The 13,312-nt window shown below is 38.4% G+C and overlaps 1 protein-coding gene across 7 annotated transcripts in view; it reads left to right on the forward strand.

Annotated features, from left to right (window-relative positions):
• Positions 1-13,312, forward strand: part of LOC129771424 (FH1/FH2 domain-containing protein 1) — a 268,143-nt gene that overhangs the window by 207,679 nt on the left and 47,152 nt on the right. For 6 of the 7 annotated variants that reach the window (XR_008742368.1, XR_008742369.1, XM_055775043.1 and 3 more), the window contains 3 exons: positions 3,707-4,115; positions 10,541-11,229; positions 11,351-11,941. Coding sequence is in view for 5 of the 7 variants with exons in the window: in XM_055775043.1 (XP_055631018.1) it covers positions 3,707-4,115; positions 10,541-11,229; positions 11,351-11,941 (1,689 nt within the window). In the remaining 2 variants the exon portion in view is untranslated. The remainder of the gene's footprint in view (positions 1-3,706; positions 4,116-10,540; positions 11,230-11,350; positions 11,942-13,312) is intronic. The other variant, XM_055775046.1, reaches the window with a different exon arrangement.

Genomic DNA, 13,312 nt, shown 5'->3' on the forward strand with positions numbered 1-13,312 from the left:
CCAAAGGTTGTACCGCTCATGACAACTCTACACGAGCTGATGCTTGTGCAGGTTAGTGACCATTCTATCCTGGATTCCTCGAGTCAAGAAGACGCACCACGCTAGATTTGGGGTATATACTAGGGGGGCGTTGCTGATTAATGGTCAGCTGCATCCCAATAGGAAGTATCCCGTGTCGGGCACACGTACAGAGCATTGGAGACAGCAACATCACAATTACGAAAACACTTGTAATACTAACCTCGACCCAACCGCGAGTAATCGGTTACATATTACTAACATAATTGTAAGGCAAACATTGTCGAAATATTGAACTCCCGGCCCCGTTAGGCTGACGCCATATGAGCTAGTGATGAAACAGATATAGTTTGGCCGGATACCTGATACCAGATATCCGGCAAGCTTCGAGGCCGTATAGCCGGATATCCGGCGGCCGGATATTCGACTCTTCATGTGCGAAGGTGAAACTGGGAGAAACTGCATGTTTGTATGGAGCTGATAAAAGATTACATTTTAGAGAGAAATAAACACCTCTTCACATAAAAATAAAGAACAATTATTACATGTTCCGTATAAAATGAACATCCATTAATAAAGTATCAAGTTTTCTACAAGGAATATTGAACATATTTTTTTCTGTCATGGATTTTCTACTACAATGATGAGATGTTTGAGGATATATTGAAATAATTTTAATACTAGTCAGTTAGAGTAAGAACTACACATTCAAATAAGCAAATAAACAACAATCAATTATTTTTATTCAAGATTAAAAAAACCTTGGAACTGTCTTCAGGGCTGATAATCTGAAAGATGGTACACTTATTTCGACACAAATAAAATTAAACGAAGAAAAAGAGACGAAACTGAACTAAACCTGATACACGAAGCTCACGAAACCTTTTGAGACAGTTTCATCGAAGTGCCAAATGAAAATAGTCATCGTCGCGAAAAGGAATTAAAAATTCCCATTGCTAAAGAAATCGACTGTTATGCGGAAACATTTCGAATGGATCGCAATCACGTTTGGTAGTCATTAAACTCTAAGCAGTACCCCAATTGGTATGGTTTGTTAGAGGTTATCTTTCATCTCCTTACAGTAGAGTTTACGAAGAAAGACTGTTCTCTGAAGCTGGCCTAGTTCTTCTTCTTCTTTGTTTTTAAGAGGCTTTAAACTTTGCAGTTCATTCGACTCTAAGCTGGCCTAGTGTACGAAGCAAAGCGTATACGGGCGATTACGCTAGTTACGATAGTGTTAATGAATCAACGTTATGAGTTAATATATATTTAATTTTGAAAATAACATGATTTATCTAGTGTTAATGAGAAATTATTGATTTTTTCCTAATATCCGGTATCCGGCCGGATAGTAATTCACTATCCGGTATCCGGCCGGATAACAAATATTGGTCGGATAGGCCGGATACCGGATAGTTACCGGATATCCGTTTCATCTCTAATATGAGCCTTAATAAAAATATATATTTTTGGAAAAAACAAATCTATCCGATGGTGACGAGTCAGCATAAGCTTCCACAAACAATTGACACGCTTCAGCTGAACTTTTCTTCCAAAATCATACATTTCGCAAACGGGGCTTAATGGAAACGAAACTCGACATTTTCGACGCAATAAAAATTGAACTTGTTGTGCAAAACTCATGGACTTGTAAACAATATTTGGTTGACAGATGTCGACACCTCCCGATTCAGCAAAAATAGCTGTCGCCGTTGACTTCTCATAGCACCTTGAACCATCTTGTAGAAATGGAAAAAATTAAGTTGCACACCCAATAATTAAAATAAACAAAATGTACTGAAACGTTGAAATTGAAATGAGGCAAAAATCATCAGCACTATTAGGTAAGAAATCAATCAATAAAGATGCAGTGAAGCAGATCACCTATAATGTTAAAAGTTTGTATTATGAAAATCCAAAGACAGTAATGAAAATTGAAGTAAAAATAAGTTGAAGTCTACAATTCCCGGAAACTTAATGAATATCGAGGGGGATGAGCTCAAATATTTTCATAACGTGGAATCTGGCCCGAAGGTTGTTACCATATTCTACAATAGCAAGCTAATCCTCTTTTCTCAAGCGATAGATTGCATTCGTATATGTTAGTGATTAGTATCAATCGCATCACCCTAATCTCGACAAAACTTTTGCATTCCGACGACTGATTTGTTTCTAATAATATTTACGGTCGTGTAGATTCCTAATAATTAAGATTATGTTGTATATCCTCATTTCTCCTGCTCATGGTGGTAAAATTAGTGTCAATCAGCTATTCCGGAACATTGCCCCTTGGCAGCTTGTTCCATCATAATGGGTCAACGGTGGAAGCGAGTGATAATTATAGGACCCGTCAAGGCAAAAATAGAACACCAAGTTTACGCAAAACTAATGACCGATCAACGAGTTTGCTCAAAGGAAGCAAAACAGAAGCGATGAAACTAAAAGGCAGCTAAAAGCATAGCTAATCATTCAATGGGAAGCGCCCATATAACGGTCAAGGTTGTACCGTGGTCGAAGCGTTTTATAATACCTCGGTCGCTAATATAGCATATGTTTAGCGCGATGCGCCCATCTTCGATCGGTAACGAATTGTGTCACCGGTTCCTGTCGTTTGAAGGTTCGGATAGAATTACACTTTTGTAAGTTGAGCAAACTTTTTGCTTTTACGTTTATGAAATATGATAGCCTTGCACTTGGAATGCTTCTGGTCCCTTATGGCGAACGAGCTGAAACAATCCATAAGGGTAACGGTTCGTTAAATTTTAAGCAAACGGAACTTTAATTTCCGTTCATCAGTCTAATAGACGCACGCTCACGATGGTTCATTCAATGATTCGATTCATTAAAGGAGGTGTGAAGGTTACGGACAATGGCCTCCGTAAAACTTCGATTCAGCCAATGTTTCTATTCGTTCATTCGAGCTCATAGCGCGCGTTCGCAAAGAACCGCAGGCTGGAAAGCCTCATCAATCATTGTGAAAACTTTTTCCAACTTATCCCCGATTCCATCACACCAAATGTCAGACAAAGAGAAAAGCCAGGCGCCTCTAATGGCGCTGACAAGTCGTTATTGAGAGGGAGAAAGAATCGCTTCCAGCGAAACACGCTTCAAATCGTCTGGAATCACATGTTGCACTCGCTGCAGACAGAAAACGAAACCGAAGCCATTTGGCCACCCGCCGACCCCCGGAGGTATGTCTTTTTCCGTGCGACTCACCAAACCTGCACAAAAGTTGGCTGGGAAAATTCAGGAGATGAATCGGGTATTGAATATTGAAACAAAGACCTTTTTCGGAGCAAAGGAATTCCCTCCCTGCAATGAAACGAAAGACTCGGGGCAATTGCGCGACGGAAAATTGTAGGGCTTCATCCTTGATGGGGGAGGGACCCGATTTTCTTCGGCATTGTTTATCTCTTTCGTTGTGAAAACAAGAAGGAATTTTCCACGTGTTAAAGTGGATCTCACAATGAATTGGGTAAATTTTATTCGCTGGAATGTTGCCCCTTCCCTGCAGGTTGGGTGGAAGTTTTAATCTCTTTGTTTCGCTGTTTTGGGATAACTTTGTTGATTGTTTCTCCGTACATTTTGGATTGTGGCTTAGCGAGGATTTTAATGGTTGAATTGTATCAAACGACGAGGATAGATTTATCTTTAACTGAAAGGAAAACATTTTATTTTCTCGTTACAGAAAAACTTCTCTGCTCGGAAGGGCGAGAACTGCGGAGGGCACTATTCTCGTTGAAGCAAATATTCCAGGAGGACAAAGACCTGGTGCATGGCTTTGTGGCACTCGGGGGTCTCAATTGCTTGGTGCAGATTGGCAACGAAGCCGATCAGAACTATCAGAACTACATTCTGCGTGCACTGGGGCAGGTCATGCTCTATGTGGATGGAATGAACGGTGTCATGAAGCACTCTCCTACCATCCAATGGTTATACTCACTGATTGCATCGAAGTATCGACTGGTGGTTAAGACTGCCCTCAAGCTGCTGCTTGTGTTTGTGGAGTACTGCGAAGGCAATTGCTATCTGCTGGTCAACGCGATAAGATTCGTCGATACGGCTCGGGGAGTGGTGCCCTGGAATAACATAATGAGGTAAGCGAAAATAATATAAATGAAATCACATTTTGAAGCCGTTTGAGTTTGTGTTCATTTCACAGCTATTCTTACGTTTCTCAAGTTTATTTAACATTCAAACCTCAATAAGAGTCGATATGATTATCGTACAAGCAGTGATACATCACTATAAAACGACAAACAAATCTGAAAAAAATAGGTGGGTTATATCTATGATATAACCGCAAGGTTGACGTGAGGCTACCATTGGCTTAGTAATCATTTGTTTGTATTGTTTAAGTTATTGATTGAATGGAACAATTTTCGAATTTGATTGAAATCAACATATTTGCTGTGTAAGTAAAGAATTTCAACAAATGCCACGTAGGGTAGGGCGGGGCTAGTTGGTCATTTTTGAATAAATTTGGTTATAACTTTGTAGTACGAAGTTTTGTGTTAGAATGTTATGTACCACAATGAAGCTTACCTTTTACCCTTTCAATGAAAAATAACCAGAGAATCAATTATTTGACATTTTGCTTTTATTTAACGTCTTTGTATTTCAGAATAAATTGACCAACTAAACCCACACACGGGGTAAATTGGTCAATAATACGCATGTTATTTTTGAGCAAATAATAGGCGTTTTTCCATTAGAAGTTCCCTTCATTTATAAAAATCATTGAATCAAAACAAAACCAGTTAATTAATATCATGTAGCAAGTAATAGAACAAATTAATGGAAATTTCAGATTATCGTTGAAAATTAGTCAGACAATCTTTTCTTGCGATTTCGTCTCTCTTCCACTTTGTGGCGAACCAGAGATGCCAGGTTTGAAGACATGTCTTTATTTTGAAGGCATTCGATTTTGTGAAGACATTTTGAAGACATTATGAAATATGTGAAGAAATTTCAGTATGATAGCGTACGTGGATTTTGAAAAGATATTATTTTCATGAAATTCTAACTATTGGCCGAAAATATCGTCAAAAAAGTAAAGCCCTACTTCTCAGCGATCGAAGCGGTCAGAATACATATTCTCTCTAGAAGACATCAGATCATTTGCGCTCGAAAATTCGAATGATTTTGACATTGAATTTCTATTATTTTGGCCCTACTATACAATAGATTAACCTAGATCTTTCAAACGACCACTTCACAAATCGAAGGTCTTCCGGTTACATGCCTTTTCTACAATTAGTTTCATGGATATGGTTTGAGTTACAACCAAAATTTCGAAGCTGAAATAAACAAAAAGAGTTATCACAGTTCCGTTTTTGTGTGAAGAACTATCCTCCGATATTATGATGAAGACATTTTCTCGTACCATGTCAAGACTTTTGAAAAAAAATCACCTGGCATCCCTGCGGCGCACAACCGCTTGCATTCTTGCTTGCATTTGTTTTGATGACATTTGTACCGTTCGCCCCAGAGTATATAGAAATAACCTCGAGGTATGCTACATTACTCAATGCATTATTGTGAGTTCTGATATTCAATGATAGCGTTTATTATATTTAATGAAAATTTTACAACAAAAAATATAAATATTGTTATCACTTTTATCTTTCCCTGCTCAAGAGGGAAAGTTATCAAACTAACTGCCAGCACTGGCCAATCAAATGCATGCCAAGAACTCAAACGAGAGCTTTCGGAGCAAAACAACATCCGAAAGTTCTCGCACCAACACACAGCTTACAATTCACGATCTCTCTGTTATGTCGCACTTACCTTCGATGTCACGTTGCATGGATCAAGCCTTCTTCTATGTTTCACTCCGCTATCTCCGCTATCTCTCACTTCTTGATTTTCTTTTCAAATTTAACGACTATTATCCGTCGGCACTTCCTTTTTAATTCACTACAGTCCAAATGCCACACAAATCGATACGCTTTTCTGGCACTTTTGCGTCACTTCCCGACCGGCCACAAACGATTGATTTCGAAAAACTTCTTCACCACAAACTCAAGATTCTTCAATCTCGCCAAAATATCGCACTCCAAAAATCGAACGGCAAATTTCCACCTTCGCTCACTGCACTCCAAAATTGACTGCCCTTTTTTTTTCTTCCTGCTCGTGATCCCCCGGCCGAAAGCTTTCTCTCGCTTTTTGGGATTCAGTCGCTCTTTCTCACCGACGTGACACTCTCACAGGGAAGCTTTCTCCCAGTGAACTCTTTTCGCTTGATTTATGCTGAGTGTGCCATGTGCGACTATGGCATGAGAGATGTATTGCGAATGTGTTGGTATGCATATTTTCATGGAAGTTTTGAGCTAGTCAGCTTCAATGTGACTTTGCTGACTAGGGTTGCTACAATATGACAATTATATTGCAAGTGGTTTGTGTGGTGGTTTTCTCGTTTCAAATACACTGGATTTAGCAGTAAAAAATATACCTTGTATAGTTGTTTATAGCTTGCGTAATGAAACACAGCATACCTGAAAATTTTATATGCGTTGCTCTCAAACGATCAATTTGTGTGACCAACTAGCCCCTCTATATATGAGAAAGGATACTCATGAAAATTCAACAAAAATAATTTTAAAAGCGATTTCCATTAACACTTAAAGCTAATACGTACAATAAAACTTTGTTTTACGTTTGAACCGTTTTTTTATGGTTATTAACCAGTTTTAGAACACATTTTATAATGCGCAAACCGTGAATGATTTTTGGCGAAATCGGAACCATGTCCGTATTTTTAAACCTACTTCATAAAAAGTTTTTCCGATTTGCCTATTTTTTGTATCAGCAATTCGCTATTTTTCATCCATAGATCGCTAATTTTTTGGACGCTCAGATTCCAAGATATAGTCACTGACCAACTTACCCATATGACCAACTAGATCCGCCCTACCCTACTGTAAAGCACCTTGGTTATGATGGCTGTATTAGAGTACACATTTTGGTGGGAACAAAAGCTCCACCAACTTGCATGTATTTGCAAAGCGTATTCCCCCAGGTACACTGATTTTGAAGTTTGTGTTGGGGAAATCATTAATCGGGTTAATCAAAACGTGGTAGTTAGAGCGTTTAGATAACGCTGAACATTTCACAGTTGTTCAATTGTTTATCTCATGAAAAATAACATTTTATTCATTGTGATAGATGCGTAGAAATATTTCCCACCAATTGATGATGATTCCGATCTGTTGAGAAATGTTCCAGTTATAAGCATTCGAAATCTTTCATTTTTTTCTGCATGTTCTATGCTTAGGTTTTCATTTTACCCCCATATATTCCGGTTAGACGTCAAAATATTCAATCCCATTCATCGTACCTACTATATAAATTCTCAATAGTGAGCCCATAATCCCTGGTCCGACAGTATTATGGATTGGGGAAAACCCTTGTTTAATGTTATTCGTAGAGGAGTGATTCACGATTTGATACAGATGAGTGGTAGTAGAAATTCAATGGATTGAAGTTGTTGATGCCATGTTGATGTCAATTGCAAATGAGTTGTTGATGTAAAATAAAACAAAATTATTTCATTCAATTCGCATGTTGGTCACTTGCGATACTGTTAAGGAATTGAATGCTAACAGAACTAACTCTTCAATATACTATTTGGTGTCCCGGAAAAAGACCGATAGCTTGCGTTGTTTTGCGTTCGGGGTTTTCTTATATCACGAATATATACAAAAAAGTATACTTCTTTGAAGGTTGAACGATACTGAAGGTTCGGCGTAGCCAAGGCACTGTTTATAACACACAATTACAGTGCTTTTCATAATGGAAAGTCACCCATATAATATAAGATTCATGAAAAATGTCTTCAATTATATACAAAATGTCTTTCTAAAATATGCGTTTTATAGTAAGAATTAATTTATTTTACTGTAGGGCTGATTGTTTTTTTTTTCATATAAAGACTTCTCAAAAGGATACGACCAGTTTTTTTCTGAGTTAACGATGAAAAAATTATTCAAAAATCATTTAATAGTCTGCCAGAATGGTTGATTACTTGAAAGATACGCCTTGATATACTTTGTGTCAAGTTTTACAGTGTTGCCAGTTCAATATCGTTTCGCGGCTGAAGAATAGCAGTTTCAGCCCATTTCAACCGTTGGAAATTGACGATTATCAGAATAAATCCATCGATCCATCGTTCTCCAGAGGTTCTCAACAGGGTTTAGGTCCGGAGAACATGCCGGCCAGTCCAAAGCATCAATCTTTTTAGATCACGTCATCGTTTCAGCTTTGCTCTTCGTCTTCTGTGAATCGTTGATAGCAGTCTTCAGAATGCAACTCGGTGCTGATGCGCAACAAGATTTTTGTACCCAGTTGAGCTCCCACCCCTTTTTGCACACATGCGCTCTGGCGAATGAGCACTAGAGTACCAATTGATTGTATGGTAAAAAAGTGTATTTTCAAAGCGAACTTAATTAAAAATGTTGATTCCCACGAAAAACTACCCTATGCAAAATATCAGCTCAATCGGACTTCATTTACTAGTGTCGCACAGCGGTCAAAGTTTGAGTTTTTTGAAAAACGAAAAATCACCCAAGGGGGGAGTAAAGGAAATCGGGGTTTTCGAAAAAAAATTGTTGATGCCAAATGTCTTCAAATTTCACGTCGAGATCTAGTGTCATCTCGAAATTTTTTTTTTTTTTTTGTCAAAAATCGACACTCTGGGACTTACGAGGCAATACGAGGAATACGAGGAATACGAGGCAAAACGTATGGTTTTGGATGCCGATGAAAATCGTCATATCGATTTTTCATACGGGACACCCTACGAAATGTTGACTCTCACGATAAATTACCCTCTGCAAAATATTGGCTCATACGGGCTTCATTTACTATTGTCGCAGATCTCAAAATTTTATTTTCTGCAAATTGAAAAATTACCCTGGGGGGAGTAAAGGAAATCAAGGTTTTCAAAAAAAGTTTTTTGATGTTAAATGTCTTAGAATTTCATGAAACGCCGAGATTTACTGTTATCTCGAAAATTGTTTTTTTGTCAGAAATTGACTTTTCGGCACTTGGTTGCTTTTGTCTGAAAAGCCGATTTTTGGCGAAATTTTTTTTTCGTTATAGCTGTCGATTTTTACAAAAAAAAAATTTTTCATGATGACACTAGATCTCGACGTTTCATGCAATTTGAAGACATTTGGCATCAAAAAATTTTTTTCGAAAAAACCCCGATTTCCTACACTCACCCCTCGGGTGATTTTTCGGTTTTAAAAAACTCAAACTTTGACCGCTGTGCGACACTAGTAAATGAAGTCCGATTGAGCTGATATTTTGCATTGGGTAGTGTTTCGTGGGAATCAACATTTTTAATCAAGTTCGCTTTGGAAATTCGAGGGTCACTTTTTTCCCATACATCCATTGGCACTCTAGTTCATGACCACCGGTCGGATTAGTATCACCTTCTCCTATAGGATTTACCTTTGGAAGGAGATGGGGAGATCTTAGAGGAAAGTGAAAAGTATCCAGGATAATAACTAACACAAAAATGAGTATATAGCATGCTACAATATGGTGAAATTCATATTTAATACACTTTATTGATTTCATGACATGACAACACTTTATGGACACTGTTTTTTCACATAGTGTGTGTTGTCACGTTACAAAATGCATGCCGATGTTTGCAAGGTTCTTGCGAGTTTTTCGAAAAACTGAATATACAGGAATCTACGTTCAACTTTAGAACAAAGCTCATTTGTATGTTTTGGAACGGAGCTGTAAATACAACAGCAATGTTCAACAGTCGAAAACCGCAAAAAGTCAGGTCTTGTCACGGAACAAAAGTATTGGACTGGCAATGGCGAATTCATCTATAAAATATTCTCCAACTGATGATACTTGTAGGAAATTTTCTCAATTTTACTTTGACATCGTTTACTTGTTGTAAATCGTGTTATTTATACATGAAAACAACAAAAAAACTGTTTTAGTGATTCAAAACGTTGTCACGTCACGCTGGAATGGGTCATTTACGCTCTAGTTGTGCGTAGAGTTTTTCTTTATCATCATCGATGCTACCTGGATGGGGGCTGTGGACGTTAATGGTGCTAATGTTGAAGTAGTGGCCTCGCATCCACAATTTGCACATTCTTTCGTTGATTCCCGTTTCTGCATCTCTCCCATAACGATCTGTCCTATAGAGCCGCAGCTTCGGTAGATTGTCTAACCACCTCCATCGCTCCATTGAACCTTTCCATAACACCTCCTGTAGCAATAAGATATTGAAATTGAGGGGTCTCAATATACTTCTCTAGTCTCTAGTACTTGTTCGGATCTAGTCCGGGTATCCTGTCTCGGATTTCTATGTGAATCTCAGTTTAGAGTAGATGATTTCGATGCTTTGATTTAAAATGAGAATGTTCTACTCATTCTGAATACAATCCTTCTTTTTTCAAACTTCCTCGTTAATTTTCAATTGTAATATGATAGCAATCTCTTGAACAGTATAACATAGGACTAATTCAATAATTATTCCTTCATTCAGACTACTGAAAGACTACGAGAATGCAGACACGGAGCTGCTCATATACGCGACGTCCCTAATCAACAAAACGCTCTCCGGTTTGAGTGACCAGGACTGTTTCTACGACGAGAGTGATTTCCTGGAGCAGCAGGGTATGGAGGGTATCATCCAGCGATACATGTCTCGACCGGGCACCGATCTGGACCTACTGGATCAGCTTCAACTGTACGAAACTGTACTTCGATTTGAGGATGGAGAAACCGATGGTATTCGAATTCCGGATAACACCGTTCGGAAAACTTTGAGGTATCGATCGAACGATACCCATGACCGCCGGAAGTCACGCAGGCACAGTACCGGAACTGCGCCTCAGCCACCGCCCGTGCCACCACCGCCAGCACCTGTTATGATACCTCCCAGTATCCCTCCGCCGCCACCACCGCCGCTGCCTCCACCGGTGGCACCTGTATTGCTACAAGGTTCGCTGAGAATGCAGTTGCAGCAGACCAAAGACGAAGATAGTTCCAGTTCTGCCCATTCGGCGGATCACAATCTAGCAGGAGGTGGCTATCGAGATTCATCCAGGGATACGACCGGTGTGACGCCAGGATTACGGAGGAGACGCGAGCGAGCCGAGCGCCAGAAGAGTTTCATGAGAGAGCAGCAGGAACTGTCCCAGTTCAAACCTCAAGAAGATACGAACGGTCACGGTAAGATCATATCGCTGCATATCACATCCTGCTTTGTGTCTTTTTTGTTTTGTTTACTGTTACTAACAGCTTCTTTGTTGCGTCCACTACGCTTTTTGTGTGACACTTTCCATTTTGTTAGGATACAATCTAACCCGAAGCCATCAGTCACAAAAGGCGGAGTGTGTGCGACTTGCGAACGGACACGAACGCCGGCTTTGCAGCACCCCGCATGCCACGATCAATGAGCATGACCCCCCGACGAGGGTTTCTAATCTAACTAAGTCTGTGATTTACAATAAGCATAGTGGCACCAATCAAATCAGTGGTGCTGAGCTTGACTCCCCGAAGAGATCATCGACTCCATTGTCAAATGGAGTCGGCCACGACCCAGTCGAGTATAGGAACAGCAAAAACTTACTTCTGAATAGGCAGAATTGCGTAAGTAATGGGCACCACCATGGCAGTAAAATTGATGTCAACGGGAATATGTCGAACGGAAGAGGGATCATCAACGGCTTGGAAGAGTTGGACGAGAATGAGAGTCCCAATATCAAGATGAATGGATTCTACGGGGATATCAATGGGTATGTAGGGGGCAATGGGTACCACTTGAGTAAACCACAACAGAATGGAAAAGACGATCATCGGAAAAGCAATGGCTATGTGAACGGTAACGTATCATTGGACGGGAATGGCGCCGAACAGAATGGGAAGCATGATGGGTCGCAAGGTATGTCGTGTTTTCAATTCATTTTTTTGTTGTTGTTGTTGTTATTTGTAGATTTGTTTTTGTGCGATTCTCGTGAAACATATATCTTATTGCTATATCCTATATACAGTCATTCCATGCCAAACCGATGTAGTGGTTCTCAGATTTTCGTGGAAAGTGGAAATTTTGTTTTTTGTCGCAGACCATTAGACACGTTTTTTTTATTTTTTTGTTAGGGTGACCATTTCCATTTTAGGGTGTTCCGAAAAACCAAATTTTTCTACTTTTTTCAAAAAATTACTTTTAAAAAAAAATCATAACTTTTGAACTACTGAGCCTGTTTAGATGATCGACATATCAAATTAAAGCAAATTAGCTGATCTTTTTGGAAAAATGGAGCTGCATAAAATTTGTTTTTTATAGTTTTCATGGTCTTAGAACCAAAAGCGCTATATATTTTTTATATTTTTTCTAGAAAGCTGAGTTTTTTCCACAAAACATCCAAAATTCAGAGAGGCGTTTTTTTAGTTTTTGAGTTATGATTTTTCAAAGTTAACATGTTTTTTCGCAGGTAGCTTAATGAGTAGAAAATAGGAATAAGAATAGTTATCGTTAGATATTAAGGACAATTAAAAACATGTATCAGGTAAAGGTATCTCAGGTAAATGCAAAAAATATAGGTACGACAAGTTATAAAGCTATAGAAAGAAAACTTAAAACCCGTTATAATCATGTGAAGCAAATTTCCGGAACTCATATCATAGTTTTAGACTGGAAAACGAAAATTATATTCTCGTTCTCGGAAGAAGAATTTGGAAGAAGGGCACTGCTACAGGGAAAAAGTTTTCCTAAAAACAACTTATTCATACTTTCTTTGGAAAATTACGATTAATATTTAAGTCATTTATGTGTATGTATTTATGTGTAATCGCGATTGACATATTCTGCGAACATGTCAAGATCATATCAAACGCGAGAATTTATACACAAAAATTGAACGAGCAAAACATTATTTTATTAAGAGTCTCCATACAAAAATGCCATTTATTCCAGAAACTATGAAAGAAAGAATGTTTACGAATCCGACTATATCGTTATCTAGACTTCAAACAAAGTTAGGATTGGTTGAATTTTTTTTTCAAAGAAAACATAAAAACGTTATTGTTAGAAAACCTTTTTCCTTTTAAAAGTGTCCATCTTCTGATGTGACTGACTTATTGGAAATTGTGAGGACTACTCATAAAATTGTTTTAAAAATTTGAAAGCAATATATATTTGAGAAAAACAAATTTCAAATTTTAAAATACTTTTTTGGTGTAATTTGAAAAAAAAAACGGGTGGGTAATGTCGGGGACATAACCGGAGAGACGTAGGAGGTATCCATTATTCGAA

This window comes from Toxorhynchites rutilus, chromosome 2 (assembly GCF_029784135.1).
Source record: "Toxorhynchites rutilus septentrionalis strain SRP chromosome 2, ASM2978413v1, whole genome shotgun sequence".
NCBI lineage: Eukaryota > Metazoa > Arthropoda > Insecta > Diptera > Culicidae > Toxorhynchites > Toxorhynchites rutilus.